Source organism: Bufo gargarizans, chromosome 2, assembly GCF_014858855.1.
Source record: "Bufo gargarizans isolate SCDJY-AF-19 chromosome 2, ASM1485885v1, whole genome shotgun sequence".
Lineage (NCBI taxonomy): Eukaryota > Metazoa > Chordata > Amphibia > Anura > Bufonidae > Bufo > Bufo gargarizans.
Genome location: NC_058081.1, coordinates 571008432 through 571027251, shown reverse-complemented (window position 1 = coordinate 571027251; position 18820 = coordinate 571008432). Strand labels below are relative to the sequence as shown.

Genomic DNA, 18820 nt, shown 5'->3' with positions numbered 1-18820 from the left:
CAGAAGTGCAGCCCAGTATCGAAAAAACGGAAATCCCGGTATCGTATCGATACCGGGACAAAAGTATCGATTGGGTATCGAAATTTCGATACCCGCAACAACCCTACATTGAATTATTTTTTATGTTCTGGTTTAGTACTCTGCTGTTAGATTTTGGACCAAGACTTTTATAACCTGGATGGTTTTCTTGCTCGACTAATAAGAGACTGATTGATGGTAGTAACTGCTATATTGAAAAAAAAAAAAAATTGAAATTAAATAAAATAAAAAGTTGAACCCTTGACTTTTTTTTCTAGTAGCAGGCTATACATTTTCACTCTGTTCAGTGGGGCAGCTCAGCTGATGGCTTTTCATCACTGGTCTCCTAAACACTCATTTAAGCCACTTTCTTATCAGTAAGATAAGAATTGAGCTATAGGAGTTTGTGACCTTTTAGTAACTCAGATGATGTTTATTAGATCACGACCATACTAGATCATATCCCAATGATACGATATAGCTGAAACGAGTTGAGCAGTTCATTTCTATAGAGATCTCCCTCTAGGGTGATAACCGTGCGCCAGATGTATGCCACCTGGGGAGTACTTTATATGTATATCTTCAGCAACAGTTGCAGCACTGCTGATGCGCTCTGCAGACACTAGCTGTGAACAGATTCTAAAATAGGTGTGCAGGAATTACAACACTATACATTCACAGATAATACCAATGTGGCGTAATCAGTGCCATTCAATCAGATAACTGGTTTGCCATTATAGCGCAACCCTTACTAGGTACTGCGTGTCACTATTGAGCACATGGTATCAAGTTCTAATGATGTGATGGCAAGTGCCTTAGTCAGTACTATAGTAATTGTAGAGGTTGGGGTTGTAGGGACACCTCTTATAGGTGTCGCAGAGAGTGTAGTCGGGGCTTGGATGCCGTTGCCTCAGTTTTCTCAGTTATTTCCTTACGCAACGCTCCAGCTCACCAGTATTTGAGTGTCCCATCATTACTCTAAGGCCTCATGCACACAACCATAGTTATGGTCCGCATCCGAGGTGCAGTTTTTGCAGCTTGTATGCGGACCCATTCACTTCAAAGGGGCCGCTAAAGATGCGGACAAGGCCCTGCAAAATTATAGCACGTCCTATTCTTGACTGTTTTGCGGACAAGAATAGGCATGTCTACAGTGTGCCGCCCGTTCCGTAAATTGCGGAAGGCACATTGGTGGCTTCAGTTTTTTGCGGACCGCAAAAAAAAAAAAAAAAAGCCCAGTCGTGTGTATGAGGCCTAATACTGTCCTCCTGGACGTGTATCTTCCTGACATCCATGGGGGCTCTACAAATGCTATTGAGTCTGGAGGACTCCTGTCAATTGAGGCGTGTAATTGGGTGCCACCCTATTTTTTATCTTAAGCCTCATGCAGACATCCGTGGAACACAATCTGAGATACCGAACTGCCATTACAGGAGCGCATGGTGTCATTGGTTGCCATGATGCAGCGCGCTACATGCCACCGGTGCTGTACAGTAATACTTTTATAGATCATACAAGTATTACTGTACTGTGGCACACGGCGTCATAGCAACCAATTACACCGTTCGCTCCTGCAAGGCCAGTCGGCATCTCACGGACCGCGTTCCACGGATGTCTGCATGAGGCTCTACACTACCAATGAAGATTTATTTTCCTTTTTAGCGTCTAAACAGGCAGTGACAAATGATTAATCACTGGCACAAAGTGACAGTAAGATAGCCACAGCTAGACAGTTAACCCTTTGACAGAACAGCTCAATATTTTTAATAAAGACCAATTTAAAAAATAAAATAGTTTAGCCCAAAATGAGTAAAATTCTATCGAAACAATTGCCACGGACGGTGTACATAGCCAAGTTAATTATAAAATACACAGGAAGACATTAAAACAAACAAGATACAGCCACTGGTTAGTGGTGATAGAGGTGGGTGCACACCCCTCATGAATATAGTGGACTCACAGATACGAGTTTTTTTCCTGCATCTATAAAAACAGCACAGCATTTTCATGTGCATTTTTTATTTTTTTTTGCCAGTTTGGCTAACCGAAGAGTGGACCTGTCCCTGCAATATTTTCCAGAATTTACAAACTGAAATCCTATTCTCAGGGTAGGTCATCACAGTGCCAGCACTGGGGTCCTAGGTTTGAATCTGACCAAGGAACATCAGCATGGAGTTTGTTTGTGGGTACTCCGGTTTCCTCCTAAACTCCAAAGACATACTGATAGGGAACTTAAGGGGGTTCTGCAACTTGTTTTAACTGACGATCTATCCTCTGATCGGCGGGGGTCTGACACCGATCAACAGTTTCAGAAGGCAGCGGCGCTCCATTAGCGCCGCGGCCTTCTCACTCTTTACCGCCGGCCCACTGACGTCACGACTAGTATCAACTAGCTTGGGCCGCAGCTAAGCTCCATTCAAGTGAGCAGAGCTTAGCCCCGCCTACACTAGTTGATACTAGTCGTGACGTCAGTGGGCAGGCGGTAAACAATGAGTAGGCTGTGGCACTACTGGAGCACCGCTGCCTTCTCAAACAGCTTATCGGCGGGGGTCCCGAGTGTCAGACCCCCGCCGATCAGAAGCTGATGATCTATCCAGAGGATAGATCAGTTAAAACAGTGCAGAACCCCTTTAAAATGGCTCTAGTGGAGACTGCAAGCAATGATAATGTTTGTATAGTGCAGCAGAATAAGTCAGCGCTACAAGTAAAATATAGGATCAGTGGGGGTCCAACTCCTGCCAGGTCAGCTGTACGAGGAAGCCACAGCCCTCCATGAGCACTAAGGTCTCTTCCTGGGCCATGTGACATAACATTCATTGTGACATGGCCTAGGTGCAGCCAAGCCCCTTTCAAGTGAATGGGGCCGAGCCGCAATATCAAGCACAGCTGCTATCAAATGGACAGTGCTGCGCTTGATAAACTGCAAGGAGGGCTTCCCCAAACAGCCGATTGTCAGAGTGGGCTGGAAGTCAATCTCACAGGTCAGATATGTAAATCCAGGAGAACCCTTTTATTTGTATCAGCTTAACAGGCCATGTGTCACCAAGTTTTGGGCTATAGAGCTGCGGACATGCACGGCTAGATCACCGCAATATCTGTCCTATAGGGCTGTGTGCTTTTAATTTCTTTAAAAAAGGATTTTATAGATACGCAAATTAGTCTTGTATGTGTCCAAGGGGCTGTACTAACCTTCCTGGAGCCCAGCCATGCCCGCCTGTGAAGGAGCCCAGCACCGCCTATGTCCTCCGAATCTACTCCTTTCATCAAACTATAGATTGCCGCGAGCTCGCGCATGCACAGTGCCGGTATAGTGTTCCTTCCCTGTGCTGGCATCAACCTCAGGGAAAGAACTGCGCATGCACGATTATAATTGATTAAAGGAGGCGATTAGGAAGACATGGGCGGTGCTGGGCTCCTTCACAGGTGGGCGTGGCTGGGCTCCATGAAGGTTAGTACAGCCCCTTGGACACATACAAAACTAATTTACATATCTATAAAATCCTTTAAAGAAATTAAAAAGCACACAGCCCTATAGGACAGGTATATTGCAGACATGCTAGCGGCGATCTAGCTGTGCATGTCCACAGCTCTATAGCCCAAAACTTGGTGACAGAATCCCTTTAAGAATGATGTGAAAGTAAAAAGAGCCCAGAAAACCCCTTCTTACTAGAGATCCGCTTCTTCTTCCTAGAAGCGCCATTGTGGCTTTGTCTGTCACTTTGAACGATCAGCCTTTGCAGACGGCCATCTGTCTCTCTGAACTGGTATTTCTCCAATGAGGTAGATTCAGAAGGTTCTTTTTTTTGCAACCGGAAAGCTCCTTCTCCTTTTCTAAAGGAGAGAAAAAAATATATAAAATAGTCTTACGATAGATAGGAGAGAGTTGACCTCTGTAGGGGCGGGAACACAGTTTAAGTCTACCCCCCACCCCTCAGTGTTTAACAAATTACCAATTAACTAATAGGAGTTATTATGTGAAACTGGGGTATGAAGAAATATCCTATTTTTGGGAAGGGATTTGTACTGGCCATCATGGTGGATTCAAGGAAACGGAATCACCGGTAAGACCAATTTAGGTTCTCATGTCATCCATGATTGTCACAATGGGAACTAAATTAGTTGGATGGGATACCACCTGTAGAACTTTGACCAAACTAATTCTGCAGAATCAGACAGACAAAGGCGGTAGTGTCTGACAAAAGTATTAAGACTGGGCCAAGTTGTGGCTTTGCAAATTTGATCCAATGAAACGCCTCCCCTCCCAAGAGGAAGCTCTAGTAGAGTGTGCCTTAATAATCACTGGGCATGCTTTCTTTTGAAGGGAGTAGCACAATACGATAGTGGATCAGATCCACCTGGCTATAGAAGATTTGGAAAGCTTCTTTCCTTCATTTTTCCCTGAAAACTGGATCAATAGGTTATCGTCCTTCCTAAAGTCTTTGCAGGCCTGCAAGACAGAACATTTTACATCCAAGTCTCATCTTCTCTTTAATCTCATTTTCCTGAAAACTGGGGATAGAGGGCAAGATTATCTCCTGATCCCAATTAAAAGTCAGAGAATACCTTAGGCAAGAATCATGTATCTAATCTAAAGTTGTATATGATAGTCAAGAATCTGGAGGCAAGGTTCTCTACAAGAAATTGCCTGGATCTCCCCTATACATCTTGCGGAAGGGATTGCTATTAAAAAGGCTGTCTAGAAAGGAGTTTAATGGAAGTTTCGGATAAGAGAACAAAAGGTGGTTTTGTTAACCCCTCTAGAACTATGTTTAGGTCCCACTGAGGAACTCTGGACCTCAATGTTGGTCTTAAGCTAAAAGCAGCTCTTATGAAACTCCTTATCTACCTATTTTCTGCCAAACATGTGTTGTAAAATGGTGGTTAAAGCTGTTGTGTACCCCAAGTGTACTAGGCCTTAAACCTAGCTCTAATCCACTCTGTAAATAATCTAAGATCTTGTTTATTGGAGAGGAAGTATCTGGATCTTCCTCTCCCAGCCAACTACAAAATTTCTTCGACTGAGATATATGGCCGATGTTATTCTTGCCCTGAAAGCCAGCAGGAAAAAAGTAACCTTCAGATTTTTCCCCAGAGTGTCTCGCCTTCAGGATCCAAACAGGATGTTGTATGGGACCCCAAATCAGCATGTCTTTCTGGAATGGAATCTCCCAAGGTTATTCCAACGCTAAATTGTTTGAGTGGAAAACCAACTTTTTTGCCCAAAGTGGGGTTGCTAACGATTACCGTTTCCTCCTTTTTTTTATCTTCTGTATGACCCGAGGAATTAGAGGAAATCGGAGGGAATACATAGACTAGAGTCCAATCCCAACTTATTGATAGGGCATCTACTGCCCAAGGTCTGTCTTTTGGATTTAGTAAATTAGATCCACCTGAGCATTTTCTCTTGTTGAGAATAGATCCATTTCTGGCCGACCCCACCTGGATATTATACCAATTTAGGGACCAGTCTCCCCAGACTATCCTTCTCCAGCTTAGAAAATCTGCCTCTATATTCTTGGAACCCTTTAGGTGGACTGCTGTTAGAGTATTTTCTTCTGCCCAGGAGGGAAAAAAATAAAATAATTTCTTGCCACTTCCCCTAATAGGTTGGATCTTGTTCCTCCCTGGTGTTTCAGGTATGCTACCGTCGTGACGTTGTCAGAGTATTTTCAGGTGTCTGCCTTTTAAAAGATTCTCCCCCTCCAAGATAGTCCTGAGAACTGCATATAGTTTGAGGATTTTCTTCTTATACTGCTGGGCCAAATTCCCTGAAGAAACTGACCACCTATCTTTGCGCCCCAGCCTGCAGCACTGGCGTCTGGTATGATCTGTACCTCTGGATGTCTGAGCCAGTCTGTAACCTGAAGATTTCTCTTTAACTTCCACCATATGAGCTCTGTCTTTATGCTTAGTGGTATCTGGATCTTTCTGTCAAGAGTCGATTGTCTCCCATTCCATTCTTCTAGAATCCAGGTCGGACACTCTTGTGAGCCTGACTCCAAGGAACTGAGATAAAACAGGAAGTTAGATTTCCTAATAGACTCAGCCTCCCTGATGGAACATCTGAGCCTTTTGAAAGTGCGATATCTTCTCTTGGAGGGCTTCTGCTTTGTCCCAGGGTAGATATGTCCTCCAAGATCTGGAATCTAACTACGCCTAGGAATCTTATCATTGTAGATGGAGTTAGTAGATTTCTTTAGATTTACAATCCATCCTAGATCTGAAGGGGTGTCTAGAACCTTTTGGGTGATCCACAAGCCTTCTTGCCCCCATCTCTACTACTAAACTTTGTGAATATTCTTGGTGCCGATGAGATGTCGAATGGGAGGGCTACATACTGGAAGTAATGAAGGCTTTCTTTTTTTGTTCTTTTACCACGAATCTTAGGAATCTCTGGGATACCTGGTGGATTGGAATGTGGTAATAGGTGTCCTTCAAGTCTATTGACATCTTGGATTAATGATTTTGTTGATACAAAGACTCCAAAACAGTCCATTTCAGAATTCTTTAGACACCCCTAGTCTCTTTTCCGGATCTAGCCACTCCTCCATAATAATTTCCCGGATGTTCTCATTTATAGAGAATACAGTGGATCTTTTTGAGCAAAGACCCCCAAACATCTCATCCTACACAGTGTAAGGTCCTCTTGGTCAGAGGAGGATTGAACAGAAAGCCTTGGACTTTCAGCCGAAGGATTAGGAGTGCTGGGACAGAGGCTAAGGAAGATTTAATTTCTTCATGAATGAAAGACTTAATCAAAAAAATAAAATCTGAAATTATATTTGGTTGTTCCTCCTTCAGAATTTCTGACATGCAGGAGCTGCATAATTTTTTCTTATAGTTTTCAGGTAGTCTTTTTGACCAGGCATTGCACTTTAGAGGCTTTACTTTTGACTTTGTCTCTTGTGCCCTGAAGACAAAAGAGGACAACCAAATATCAGCCAGTAATAAATCTGGCAGTAGCAGAGGGATCAGGGCCCTCCAGTCAGGGAGTAGGTGCTTCCGATAGAGAGATTCTGTATGAGCACCCTATTTTTATTTTAAATCTCCTGGCGTATTAGGTCATCCAGCAGCGCCCCTGGGATAGAGAAGCCTCGACATGCTCCGTGCGCCACGCGATCCATGCTGAGCGCTTCATGAGCCGCATGGCCCCTGCAAAACCCAAGCACCGCACCTTCCTCCCAGCCAGCTTAATAGAATAAGTCAGATGCCGCACATCACGCACGCGTTCAGACACCCGGCTGACCGTTTCCAGCAGAGGAAAGAAGCCCGCCATATGGGAAGGACCACATGCCCTGGCTTGAGCCAGGACGGGGGTCCTTGTTGCTCCCGCTGTCCAACCTTAGCCCCTGCCGCGGGAGGACAGAGGAGATGGCGGTAACTTTCTTATTCTTCACCTCCCCTCAGGGAGGACTCTCTCCATGTGCTAACCCCCCGTAGGGGGCAGGAAAACACTGAGGGGGTGAAGGGTGGGGGTAGATTTAAACTGTGTTCCTGCCCCTACAGAGGTCAAGGGTCATTTCTTATTGTGTCAGTCATGGTGGATGAAATGGAAAACAATTTCAGCATCATCCACCAGTATAAACAGCATATTATGGCCCCATGCACACGGCCGTGTTTCACGGGCGTGTGCGGGCCGTGGAACCGCGGACTGGATCCCTCCTGAGAGCAGGAGCGCACGGCGTCACTGGTTGCTATGACGCCGTGCGCTCCCTGCTGCCGCCGCAATACAGTAACACACTGGTATGATCTATGCCAGTGTATTACTGTACTGTGCCGGCAGCAGGGAGCGCACGGCGTCATAGCAACCAGTGACGCCGTGCGCTCCTGCTCTCAGGAGGGATCCAGGCCGCGGTTCCACGGCCCGCACACGGCCGTGTGCATGGGGCCTAAAAGGGTATGTTCACAATTCGAGAAATTGTGGAATGAATGGTTGTCGCATACTCATATTGTGATATAAGATAGGGTACGGGTGTTTGTGCATCTGTTTATAGTGGGGGGGTGGGAGGGTTTAGACATGTTATATGTCTACACTATGTATATTTGCTCATGACCGTGTACACTGTATCTTGATGGATTGCTCTGTCATTGGATGATGTCTTATGATAACTCATTTTTCTGTATTCAGTCTGATTATTGAAGAGACAATGTACTTTCAGATAAGTTTACCATAATCCATTAATAAAAACTATTTCATAACAAAAAAGGGTATGTTCACAAATGGTTGGTGTTGAAAAGCTTACCTCTCACAAGTGCAGCACTCACACATCTCATTTTTCTCCCCAAAAAAACTGTCTCCATAGAAGCATGTGATTTCTTCCTCTGGTTTGATGTCCCTGAGAACTTTCACACAAGCTGCGTTTCCATCAGCTGGAACAAACTAAACAGTGGACAGATTATACAGATTCAGCATTTTACTAGCTCTCCACTGACCTACTACAGTCTCCATAGAGAAAAATAAACATAGGTACAGTACAGGAAGAAAGAGGTCAATCTGCAACTCAAGAATGTCAGGACTCCAGCGTTTGGATCTCACTGGAGTAAGCGATGGGCTCTGGATTTGAATCAGGGTCTCTATGAAGAAGCATAAACCAAGAGACAGATCTCTTTAGACATCTCCAGATAAAGCTGCATCCACAAAGTTAAAGGGATTGTGTGGATTAGAAAAACATTTTGTCACTCTTGTTTTACATGACACCCCTTTGCTTTAAATGCATACCAGGCAACCCATAATTTCTCCTGTGGCAGAACTGGTTTCAACATATCTCCCACAGATGACAGCTGATCTGGCATACAATCTTAACCCCTTAAAGGGGTTATCCCACCTTCTCATTTCCATGCAGTGGCTGCTCTCTCATGTTTGAAAAACTGATCAGTCAGGGGGAGTTTACATTTCTATTTACTGACAGCGGTCTGCTGATGTACTGACTCCGCCTCCTTGCTTGGCGTGCTCGCTCCCGTGTGAGCTAGAAATCATTCGCTCAGCTACAATCCTACTTCTGCCATCCATAACCTAGACTTACAAGCGCAGGAGAACTAACAAGCGCGCAGGCGCAGAGTTCTCTGCAAAAAAAAACAAAAAACAAACAAGGCTACAAAAGAAGGTCAAATTATATATTAGTCCTCCCTTCTTATATATAACTTCTATTGGGCAAGTTGATACTGGTGTCAAAAACTACACAATTAGGCAGACTTCAAAAGATGGGCTAGCCCCTTTAAGGACCCTGGGATTTTCACTTTTTTCACTCCCCATCTTCCCATAGTTCCAACTTTCTTCCATTCACGTAGCCTTATGAGGGCTCATTTTCTGCGGGACAAGTTGTACTTTCTAATGGCACCATTTAGGTTTGTATATCATGAAGTGGGGAGCAGGGGGAAAAAAAAAGAAAAGAAATCCAAATTGGGTACAATAAAAAAAAGCAATTCTGATAAAGGTTTTTATTTAATTTTTACACTGTACACTATGCAGTTAAATTGACCTGTTATCTTTATTCTACAGGTCAGTACGGTTCTAACGATATCACACTTGTATAATTTTTCTTGTGTTTTAATATTGGGCCATATTCTGACCCCTATAACTTTTGGGAGCTATGTTTACGGGGCTGTGTGAGGGCTCTTTTTGCAGGACGATCTGTTCTTTTCAGTGATACAAATTTTAAGTGTGTTCAACTTTATAATCACTTCTCATTTAAAAAACTTATTGGGCAGTTAGTGACAAAATAGCAAATTGGCAGTTTTTCTTTCCTGCTACGCCATTTGCAGTATGCCATTAATATTGTTATATTTTAATAGTATGGGCATTTTCGCACACGGCGATGCCCATAATGTTTATTTTACTTATTGGTTATGTATTTTTATTTTAAGTAAAGGGGGTGTGATTTGCACTTTAGTTTTTTTTGTATAAAAATAAAAAGTAAAAATTGTTTTACAAGTCACCTTGGGTGACAATAACTGGCAGTCATTCAATTGCCCATAGTAGTCAGTGATTGCTAAATAGCCATCATTGAAGACTTCATTTGCACTATATCAATACAAGGCTGCCACCTAGTGACCTGTATTAATATATACATCTAATTGACGCTGGCTTGAGGCTTTGGTCAATTAGCGCAAGGTAACAGGTCCCCCGGGGAGCGCTGTTACCGGACCGGAGGCACGCGTCTTCCGGTTTGCGCAGATGCCGTGGTCACATTTGACCCCGGCATCTGAAAGGTAAGATGTATGCGATCAGCCTTATGGCTGATCGAATACATGTGCCGTGAGCCTCTGCTATTTAAAATAGCAGAAACCCTGTGACTAAGGCACCCGTGTGAGTGGGCGCCATGTTTAGGGATCGGACCCATGACGTACAGCTAAGTCATGGGTCCTTAAGGGTCAAATTGGATTTCCAGGATTTTGATACTGATGACCAACACCCGGGGGATAGGTCATCAGTATCAAAAATACAGGAAAACATCTTTAAAAGGGTATGGACACCTTATTTTGAGCCAATTTTATTTTTTTCAGCTAGTCTATAAAATTTTCAACAGTTTTTCCCTCTACAGCAGGGACACTCAACTGGCAGACCTGGCCCCTGCATGTCCTGGCCTCAGCGGTATACAGTTGAATACAAAAAAGGTGAACCAGAGAGCCATCAGCTCCCTGCTTCACTATTCCCCTGCGGTCTGTATTCCAGGGCTGGCAAGAGCAATCGCCCCATTTCGCTACTTCCATTCACATCAAAACTACTAGATCAGGACTGGCAAACCTGCGGCTCTCCAGCTGTTGTAAAACTACAATTCCCACCATACTCTGCTGTAGGCAGATAGCTGTAAGCAGTCTGGGCCTGCTGGAAATTGTGGTTTTGTAACAGCTAGAGGGCTGCTGATTGGCCATCCCTATCCTAGATCATCATGTTCATCTTGAACTATCCTCCCACCTCTTATCCCATCCACTCGCTGAAATGCTACAATCCAGCTTCAGACCTAATCACTCCACTGAAACAGTCAAGTCGCCAATGATCCGCTAGCTGCCAAAGCTAAACGTCATTACTCTGCACCACTCCTCCTTGACCTGTGCTCTGCCTTCCGCAGTCAGCCACTGCAAACCTGCTCTTCCCTCAGAGAGCTGGCCCTCTCCTGGATCTCCTTGTACCTCATCAACAGAACTTTCAGTGTTTCCAATTCATACATCACCTCCTCATCACACCCTCGAGGCTCTGGTGTCCCACAAGGCTCTGTCCCGGGTCCCCTACTTTTCTCTATTTACACATTCGGCCTGGAACAGCTGACAGTCCCAGTTGCTTCCATTACGCCTTTATGCTGATGACACTCAAATCTACCTCCCTGGCCGAGAGGTCACTTCACTGCTATCCAAAATCCCAGAGTCCCAATCGGTTATAGCTTCATTCTTCTCCCCCCGCTTCATAAAACATGAAGAAAACAGAATTAATCCTCACCCCTGAGTCAACTAAAATGCTAGTGCATGCCCTTGTCCTCTCCTGCAACATCCTCCTCTGTAGCCTCCCATATAGAACTCTCAAACCCCTCCAATCTATCCTCAACTCTGCTGCCCGGTTATTCCACCTCTGCCTTTGTTCCTCACCTACCCGATTCCTTCACTGGCTCCCCATTGCCCAGCGAATTCAGTTCAAGATACTAACATACAAGGCCATCCACAACCTGTCCCCTCCTGACATCTGACCTGCCTTCCAGATACATTTCCACACAATTGTCGATCCTCAAGACCTTTCTTTGGTTTCCTCGCGTCTCCCTCACACACTCTACAAGATTTCTCTCATGCATCAAAACTCAAAGCACTACCTCTGAATAACAGACTCTCCCAAATATCCAAACTGTCAAAAACGACCAGAAAACTCATTTCTTCAGGAAAGCATACCTGCATTGCTAAAAGTTATTTTACAAGTGATGAAAAACAGACATAAGGGTAATTACAGCTAAAGGCATTTAAAGGGGACACTTAGAGGACATCCCTTAGTGTTGTGTGGTGGTACCAAGGGATTACTCTGCGGTAAGGGGGCTTTCACTACATCTACAGACTATTGCTCTCTGCCTCACACTGAATTCAAACAGGGAGCTGCTCTGACAGCTTCCTCTGTAGCCTTTATATCTGGGCTCTTAATTCAAACAAACTCATTTAAGCTAAATTCTTAGCAGTTTACCACTGAGGACAGCGATTGGCTGCAGCAGTCACATGCCATTGCTGCAGTACGTAAAGCACCAAACCAGCGATGAAGCAGGTGGCAATGGACAAAGGGGGTAGTACAAGTTTTTTGGGGGGTCAGGCAATTGGAGAGCACACATGTTCCTGATATTTTTAATTATCCTAGACAATCCCTTTAAGGATAAGATTTCAAAGGTTATCAATATCAGATGACATCAACATGAGAACGGCAGGGGTCTGACGCAGATGCAACGGCGAGCAGGTAAACAAAGAGGAGGCAGCGCTGGCACAGTGCACACATCCTCTTCAAACAGCTGATCGTCGGGGGTGCCAGGTGTCGGACACCAGCCGATCTGATATTGATAACCTATCCTCAGGATAGGTTTTCAATAAATAGACCTTGGACAATCCCTTTAAGACCATACAGCGCCAAAAAAAAAAAAAAAAACGCAAGCAAACATACCTTGCAGTTAGGTCGGCAGTCTTAGGCACATGTAAAAGAGGGAAAAGATAAATAAAGAGGAATAAACATAGTATAAGAAAGGGTTCACATATATACATTTGTAGAAATCAGTCCCTAAATTGCCCAAATCAGCAAAACATATATAGTATGCTATGTGTCACCCACAGATTTCCTCTTCCCCCACCCCCCTCCCCCATAACAGTGTCCCTGTGTAGTGAATGACAAAGGGGGTGGGGGTCAGCATCTGGTTTTGCAATGGCAGCGGGGCCTGTTGCAGTCATTGTATTCTATTATACCAGGCCCCGCTCACTGTAGTAATCACATCTAACCTATAGGCAATGTTAAACTATAGAAATCATGTGCAATCCAGCCTGTAGTACTTACCATAATCTTCCATAGCAGGCAGACCAGGCACAGCGCAACTCACTATGTCCCGTGCCTGAGCAGCCTGCTTCATTCATAAAGTGGGAGCAGCAGGCGCGTGATGTAGCGAGTTACGCTGCAGTCGCCTGCCCTCCTGCTTGCTACGGAAGATTGTAGCAAGTACTACAGGCTGGATTGCACACGATTTATATAGTTTAAAGATGACCTTTACCGATCCTGACATTGTAAACTAAGTATACAGACATGGAGAGCGGTGCCCGGGGACCTCACTGCACTTACTATTATACCTGGGCGCCGCTCCGTTCTCCCGCTATGCCCTCCGGTATCTTCAGTCACTAAGTTATGGTAGGCAGAGTCTGCCCTTGTTCTGCTGTAGCACTGGCCAATAGCAGCGCAGAGCTCACAGCCTGGGAGGTTATTTTCTGGGAGGAAATGCTGAGGATTGTTATACAAATTGTAAATTTTTCACATTGCACAATCCATCCTCTGCAACATGTGGATGACATTTGTAAAAGTCTCAGACTTTGCTGGTACTATAAATGCTGCAGATTGTGCTCAAGAAATTATGCTGGGGGGAAACCACCCAGCATTTATGATCCACATGGCCGTACATTTAGATTGTAAATCAAGACTTTTAAGCCTCTAGTGAATAAGTCCTTAGTGGGACCCCCCCCCCCCCCGACCCATTTACCATGTAGTTGATCATGTGCAGTCATCCTACATGACTGCTGCAGCCAAACACTGGCATCTCTTACGGCTGTAGGGTACGAGACTCCGGAGGCCAGTGACTGGCTGCAATTGTTACATGAGTAGATGGCATGTGATCAGCTGCATGAGTAAACCTACTGGCAGGGAGCACATATTGAGATTTCATAAACAATAAAGTTTCTTTAAAAAAAAACAAAAAAACAATTTTTTGCTTTATAAGAAAATAAGTTATTTTGAACTAATGGGTGCTCTGACCAGATAACATTGGGCCCTAGTCATAGCAGCAATCACATATAAAGTGAAGAGGGCGGGGCCAGAGTGTGACTGAGCGAGCAACGTGCGCCACCAGCTCTGTGCATGGCGAGTACTGATAGGGGATGCTGCATACACTTTACATAAACGATGGCTGCCCTTACCGGGGCCTGGCTTAATGAAGTTCAGTGACTGTGCCAGGCCCAGCTACTACATAATAGCTCCCCTGTTTATGTGCCACTGGCACATCGCAGGCCAATATGCCTATGCAGCACAGCACGGCCTGCGATTACCGGCCATGTAATACTGCTGTATTCGCTTTATAAGACACAGACATTTTCACCACACTTTTGGGGAGGGGGGTGTATAAAATACGGTATTTCTATATGCTGTTTACAAAAGTAAAATGTGACAACTCACCATGATTAATGAATGCTGCAGGACCAAGCCAAAGCTGAGCACATCTCTTTCTAGTAGAGTACATGACACTAAAGTCGTTTTCACCAAAGCGAAGAAGACTCTCATCAGCTTTGGTCAGCTCAGCTATGCAGCCTACAAGTAATGCTATTTTTTCATTCTTCACCCTGGGGGAGGGAATTGGAAAAAAAAAATAAAAAAAATATATAAAAGAAAAAATACCAGAAGTTCCACCTACAAATTCCATTACTATACACTTCAAAAATGAAAATTTTCAATTACTTTCATATCAGTGGACATTAAAGAGAACCTCTCACCTCTCCCGACATGTCCGTTTTAGAAACTCCTTGCATTCCCCTTGTAATGACAATTCAGGAGCCTCTATTCTTAGGACTCTAGTCTACGATGTGCCATACTTTTATTATTGAATGAATTACCAACAGTTTGCAATGAAGGTCCAAACAGGTGTTACCAGTAGAGGGTGTGTCCGTGCAGTATCAAACTGTGCAGGGACACCACCCCGACTGGTAACACCCACCAGGACCTTGATTGCAAACTGATGGTAATTAATTCAGAAACTTCTAGCAGGAACAACATGTCAGAGTCATAAGAATAATTGTAATTACACGGGGCACTGTGTTGCAAGGTTGTCGTCACGGACGTTCCCACAACAGGTGGCATGAGATAGCCAAGACTGGCAGCACATGGTTTGGATCCGACAGGTTTCCATGTGGATCAATAGGAGTCAGTTTCTGGTAATGGCTACACCCCTTGCCTATGTGGTCATTTAACCTTCCTTATTTATAGTTGCTTCCCCCACAATGCTGTGCAGTTTATAGCTTCAGTTTCAGATAGCTGGTGTGTGGATCTTGGCGGAGTTACTGGTGCTTCCATTGCTCCTTTGAAATTAGTCTTTCCTTTCCCTTTTTGTATTCTGTTTGAACTGTGCGTTGCATTTTCCGGTCATTTGTATTAAGGCCTGAGGGAGACTCCTGTTCATCCTGCCTTTTGGTGGAACAGGTTGTCTCAGTCCTGACATTAGTACCAGAGTACTATAGTGTGAATTAGGACGACATTAGGTATCCCTGTGTATGAAAACACCTACCTCTGGGGTCAGTTCATACTGGTAGTTAGTCAGGACTTTGATTAGGGTTTTACTAGTGGACATTTTTCAACCATATTAAACTATGTAACTAGGAGGTGTCCATCTCCTTTTCCTAGTTTCCAGGCCTTATTCCCTCACCCCTTTCCCTCCTAGGTTCGGTGTGGCGTTTCCCTCCCAAACCAGAACATGACCGTGATCTTTTGTGGTTCTTTCCCTTTCATGTAGTGAGCTAGTGATATTACTTGTACTGCTTTTCCCAGGTCCTACCTACTGTAGTCAGCTTTAGGCTTGTTTCAAATTTGCGTTTACCATTGTTGGCAGGATGTTCCAGCAGGGGAGCAGCCTGCCGGATATGTCTGGATCTGGCTCTACCAAAAGCTACCGGACATCCAGCCATAATGGGGCAAATATGCAGAGAAGTGGCTGGCCAAAAACCATGAAGCGTTATTTGTCTGGCCGCTTCTCAGCATATGTCAGGCTGCAGCCGCATCACTGCTGGGTCTTAATTATATTGAATTGAGTCAGACAGTGCCGTGTTTGCTTCATGCAATGCCAGAATGTAGAGACAGTCAGGCTGTTCTAGTAGGGATCTCTTAAGGTAACTAAACTTTTGAATATACTTTGTTAACATGTCCCTAATGCTCTAATAAATACTTTTTGTAATGTACTCTATTTTTAATAGACCCCAAAGCACACCTTTCTCTGTGTCCTTTTCTTTCCTGTATAGGTTTGATTTCTCAGCGGAGTCTACAGTTTATGAATGGGGCAGAAGAGTACAGAGTATGGGCAGGAGCGCATATTGCTGCTCCTGCCTGTGCCCCCCAGATGTTTACCAAATGCTGGCATGGCACATGGGTACCCGATAACCCTGGGCTATGCAAGGATTAGCTGACCGAAGCAGGCTCCTATCTGTGCCTGCTTCGCCAAGAGCTGACATGCAGGACTCAGCTTAGCTAAGCAGGCACAGGCAGGAGCCACTCTTGGCATAGCACATGGGCACAGAGTACCATTCATAAACTGTAGACTCCATACACCGCTGAGAAATCAGCGGTGTACAGAAGAGTCAATTTTAAGTGCACAGGGAAGGGGGGCAAGTCTTAAAAATACATTAATAAAGTATATTACGAAAACAGTTATTAGGGCATTAGGGACATGTTAAAAATGTATTTAAAAAGTTTGGTTACTCTTTAAATGCAAATATGAAACAGGCATAACATGGTCACTGATGACAGAATCCCATTCAATAGCATTGAGAGATATGCAGAGCAGCCACATGAACCATAGTCACAACGGACATGAGATGATTCATTAACCTCTGCTAGAATTTTCTAGACAAGCTGTGCAGAGGTCATTATGCGAGAGTAGATAAGCTGTGACCATTACCCGACAGGCTACTTTCACACTGGCGTTTTGGCTTTCCGTTTGCGAGATCCGTTCAGGGCTCTCACAAGCGGTCCAAAACGGATCAGTTTTGCCCTAATACATTCTGAATAGAAAAGGATCCGCTCAGAATGCATCAGTCTCCATTCCACTTTGGAGGCGGACACCAAAACACTGCATGCAGCGATTTTGCCATCTGCTTGATGAAACTGAGCCAAACGAATCCGTCCTGGCACACTATGCAAGTCAATAGGGGGGATCCGTTTTCTCTGACAAAAAACAGATTCGTCCCCCATTGACTTTCAATGCAGTTCATGACTGATCTGTCTTGGCAAGATTACAGATAATAAAAAAGGATTCGTTCATGATGGATCCATGCGGCTGTATTATTGTAACAGAAGAGTTTTTTTTTTTTTTTGCAGATCCATGACTGATCTGCAAAACACGCTAGTGTGAAAGTAGCCTGATCTATACACAGATGTTACTTGGCATTGTAATCTGCATGTGGCATTAACATAACTGACAAGTGTCCAGTTGTGATGGAGAATTAAAAATCAAATCGCCAAATATTCTTAATATGTTCAGCATACATACTTGATTGAAATAAGCCATTTCCTAATAACACATTCCCTTTAAAAGAGATTGTCACTTCAGCAAGTGGCACTTATGTAGAGAAAGTTAATACACGCCACTTACTAATGTATTGTTTTTATCCATATTTTCTCGTTAATGGCATTGGGTGACAGTACCATGGGACGTCCCAAAGCAGTGCGAGGGTGGGATAGAAATCTCATGCAAAAGGAAGGGTGCACAGGTGCAGAAAAACCATGTGACCCAACAGTATCAGGAGAAACCCTAGCCGCCACCACCCCCCAAGGTGGGAGAAATAAAGCGTTAGAGGATAAGGAGCATGGCTAGATGTCCTGCACGAGAACCAAGAGTTGACCAAGAGGGTTCTCCCTGAGGAAACAGGAGAGAAGCACAGCAACATGTGTTAGTAACAACCTAGCACTCTTCATATGGAAGGACGAAAGTTGAAGCACTGGAGGCTAAAAGCTTGAGAGAAGTCATAAGACTCACAAGAGAAGGGAAGCGAGCCTCCTTTCACAGCAAGGAAGGGGGCGGTAGAAGGAAACCCCTATGAGAAGGAGGGAACCCCTTCCTACCAGAGAAAAAACAAACAGTCAACCCCTGGGAGAGGGGGTCCAAGGTAATGGTCAGAAGGGAACGTAAAGACCTGCTTCCCCATAGAGGAAGTGAGGAACAAGCCTCTGAAAGACACAATATTGCTGTGAAATTTAAGACCAGAGAAATTCCTGGCCACCTAAAGTCCCAGGGGAAAAAGGGAACCAGTTGCAGGACTTTGAAAGACAAGCTAAGAGATATTGGAGTAGAAGAGGACTCCAAACAGCCTAAGGCAGGCATGTCCAAACTGCGGCACTCCAGCTGTTACAAAACTACAACTTCCAGCATACCCTAATAGCTGTAAGCAACAGCTAGAGGGCCGCAGTTTGGACATGCCTGGCCTAAGGAGAAAGATCTCCAAGAGAGGAAAGGCTCAGTCCCAAAAGTGACCAATACAATGTAAACTGCAAACCATAGCACTAAACTGGGAATGGAAAGAGGTTAGAGTCTCAAGAGGGCAATAAGCCTATGAGGACCCAGAAGAAAAAAAATAAAATAAATTTAAAAGGCCCAAAGAAGCAGCTGTCAAACCAAACCTGTGCGGTCAGAAGGTCATGGGAAGCTTCCTGCTAGATGGTCTAAGAATGAGTGGAATCAGGGACTCAGAGCGGGATTACCCAGTCAGGGGCCCAAGAAGGGTCCACAGAACCGGACCACCTAAGGACAATAGCCAGAGAAAAAAAAAAAAAAAAAAAAAAAAAAAAAACACCCCCACACCTCAAGTAAACAACATCAGCCAAGGGTGAACA

General features: G+C 44.4%; 1 protein-coding gene across 1 annotated transcript in view; it reads right to left on the bottom strand.

Annotated features, from left to right (window-relative positions):
- KMT5C (lysine methyltransferase 5C) overlaps nt 1–18820 on the bottom strand; it is a 41944-nt gene that overhangs the window by 5827 nt on the left and 17297 nt on the right. Inside the window, exons 5-8 of the mRNA XM_044281724.1 lie at nt 14405–14568; nt 12641–12660; nt 8262–8398; nt 3686–3849 (exon numbers count right to left, since the gene is read on the bottom strand). Coding sequence (XP_044137659.1) covers nt 3686–3849; nt 8262–8398; nt 12641–12660; nt 14405–14568 — 485 coding nt within the window. The remainder of the gene's footprint in view (nt 1–3685; nt 3850–8261; nt 8399–12640; nt 12661–14404; nt 14569–18820) is intronic.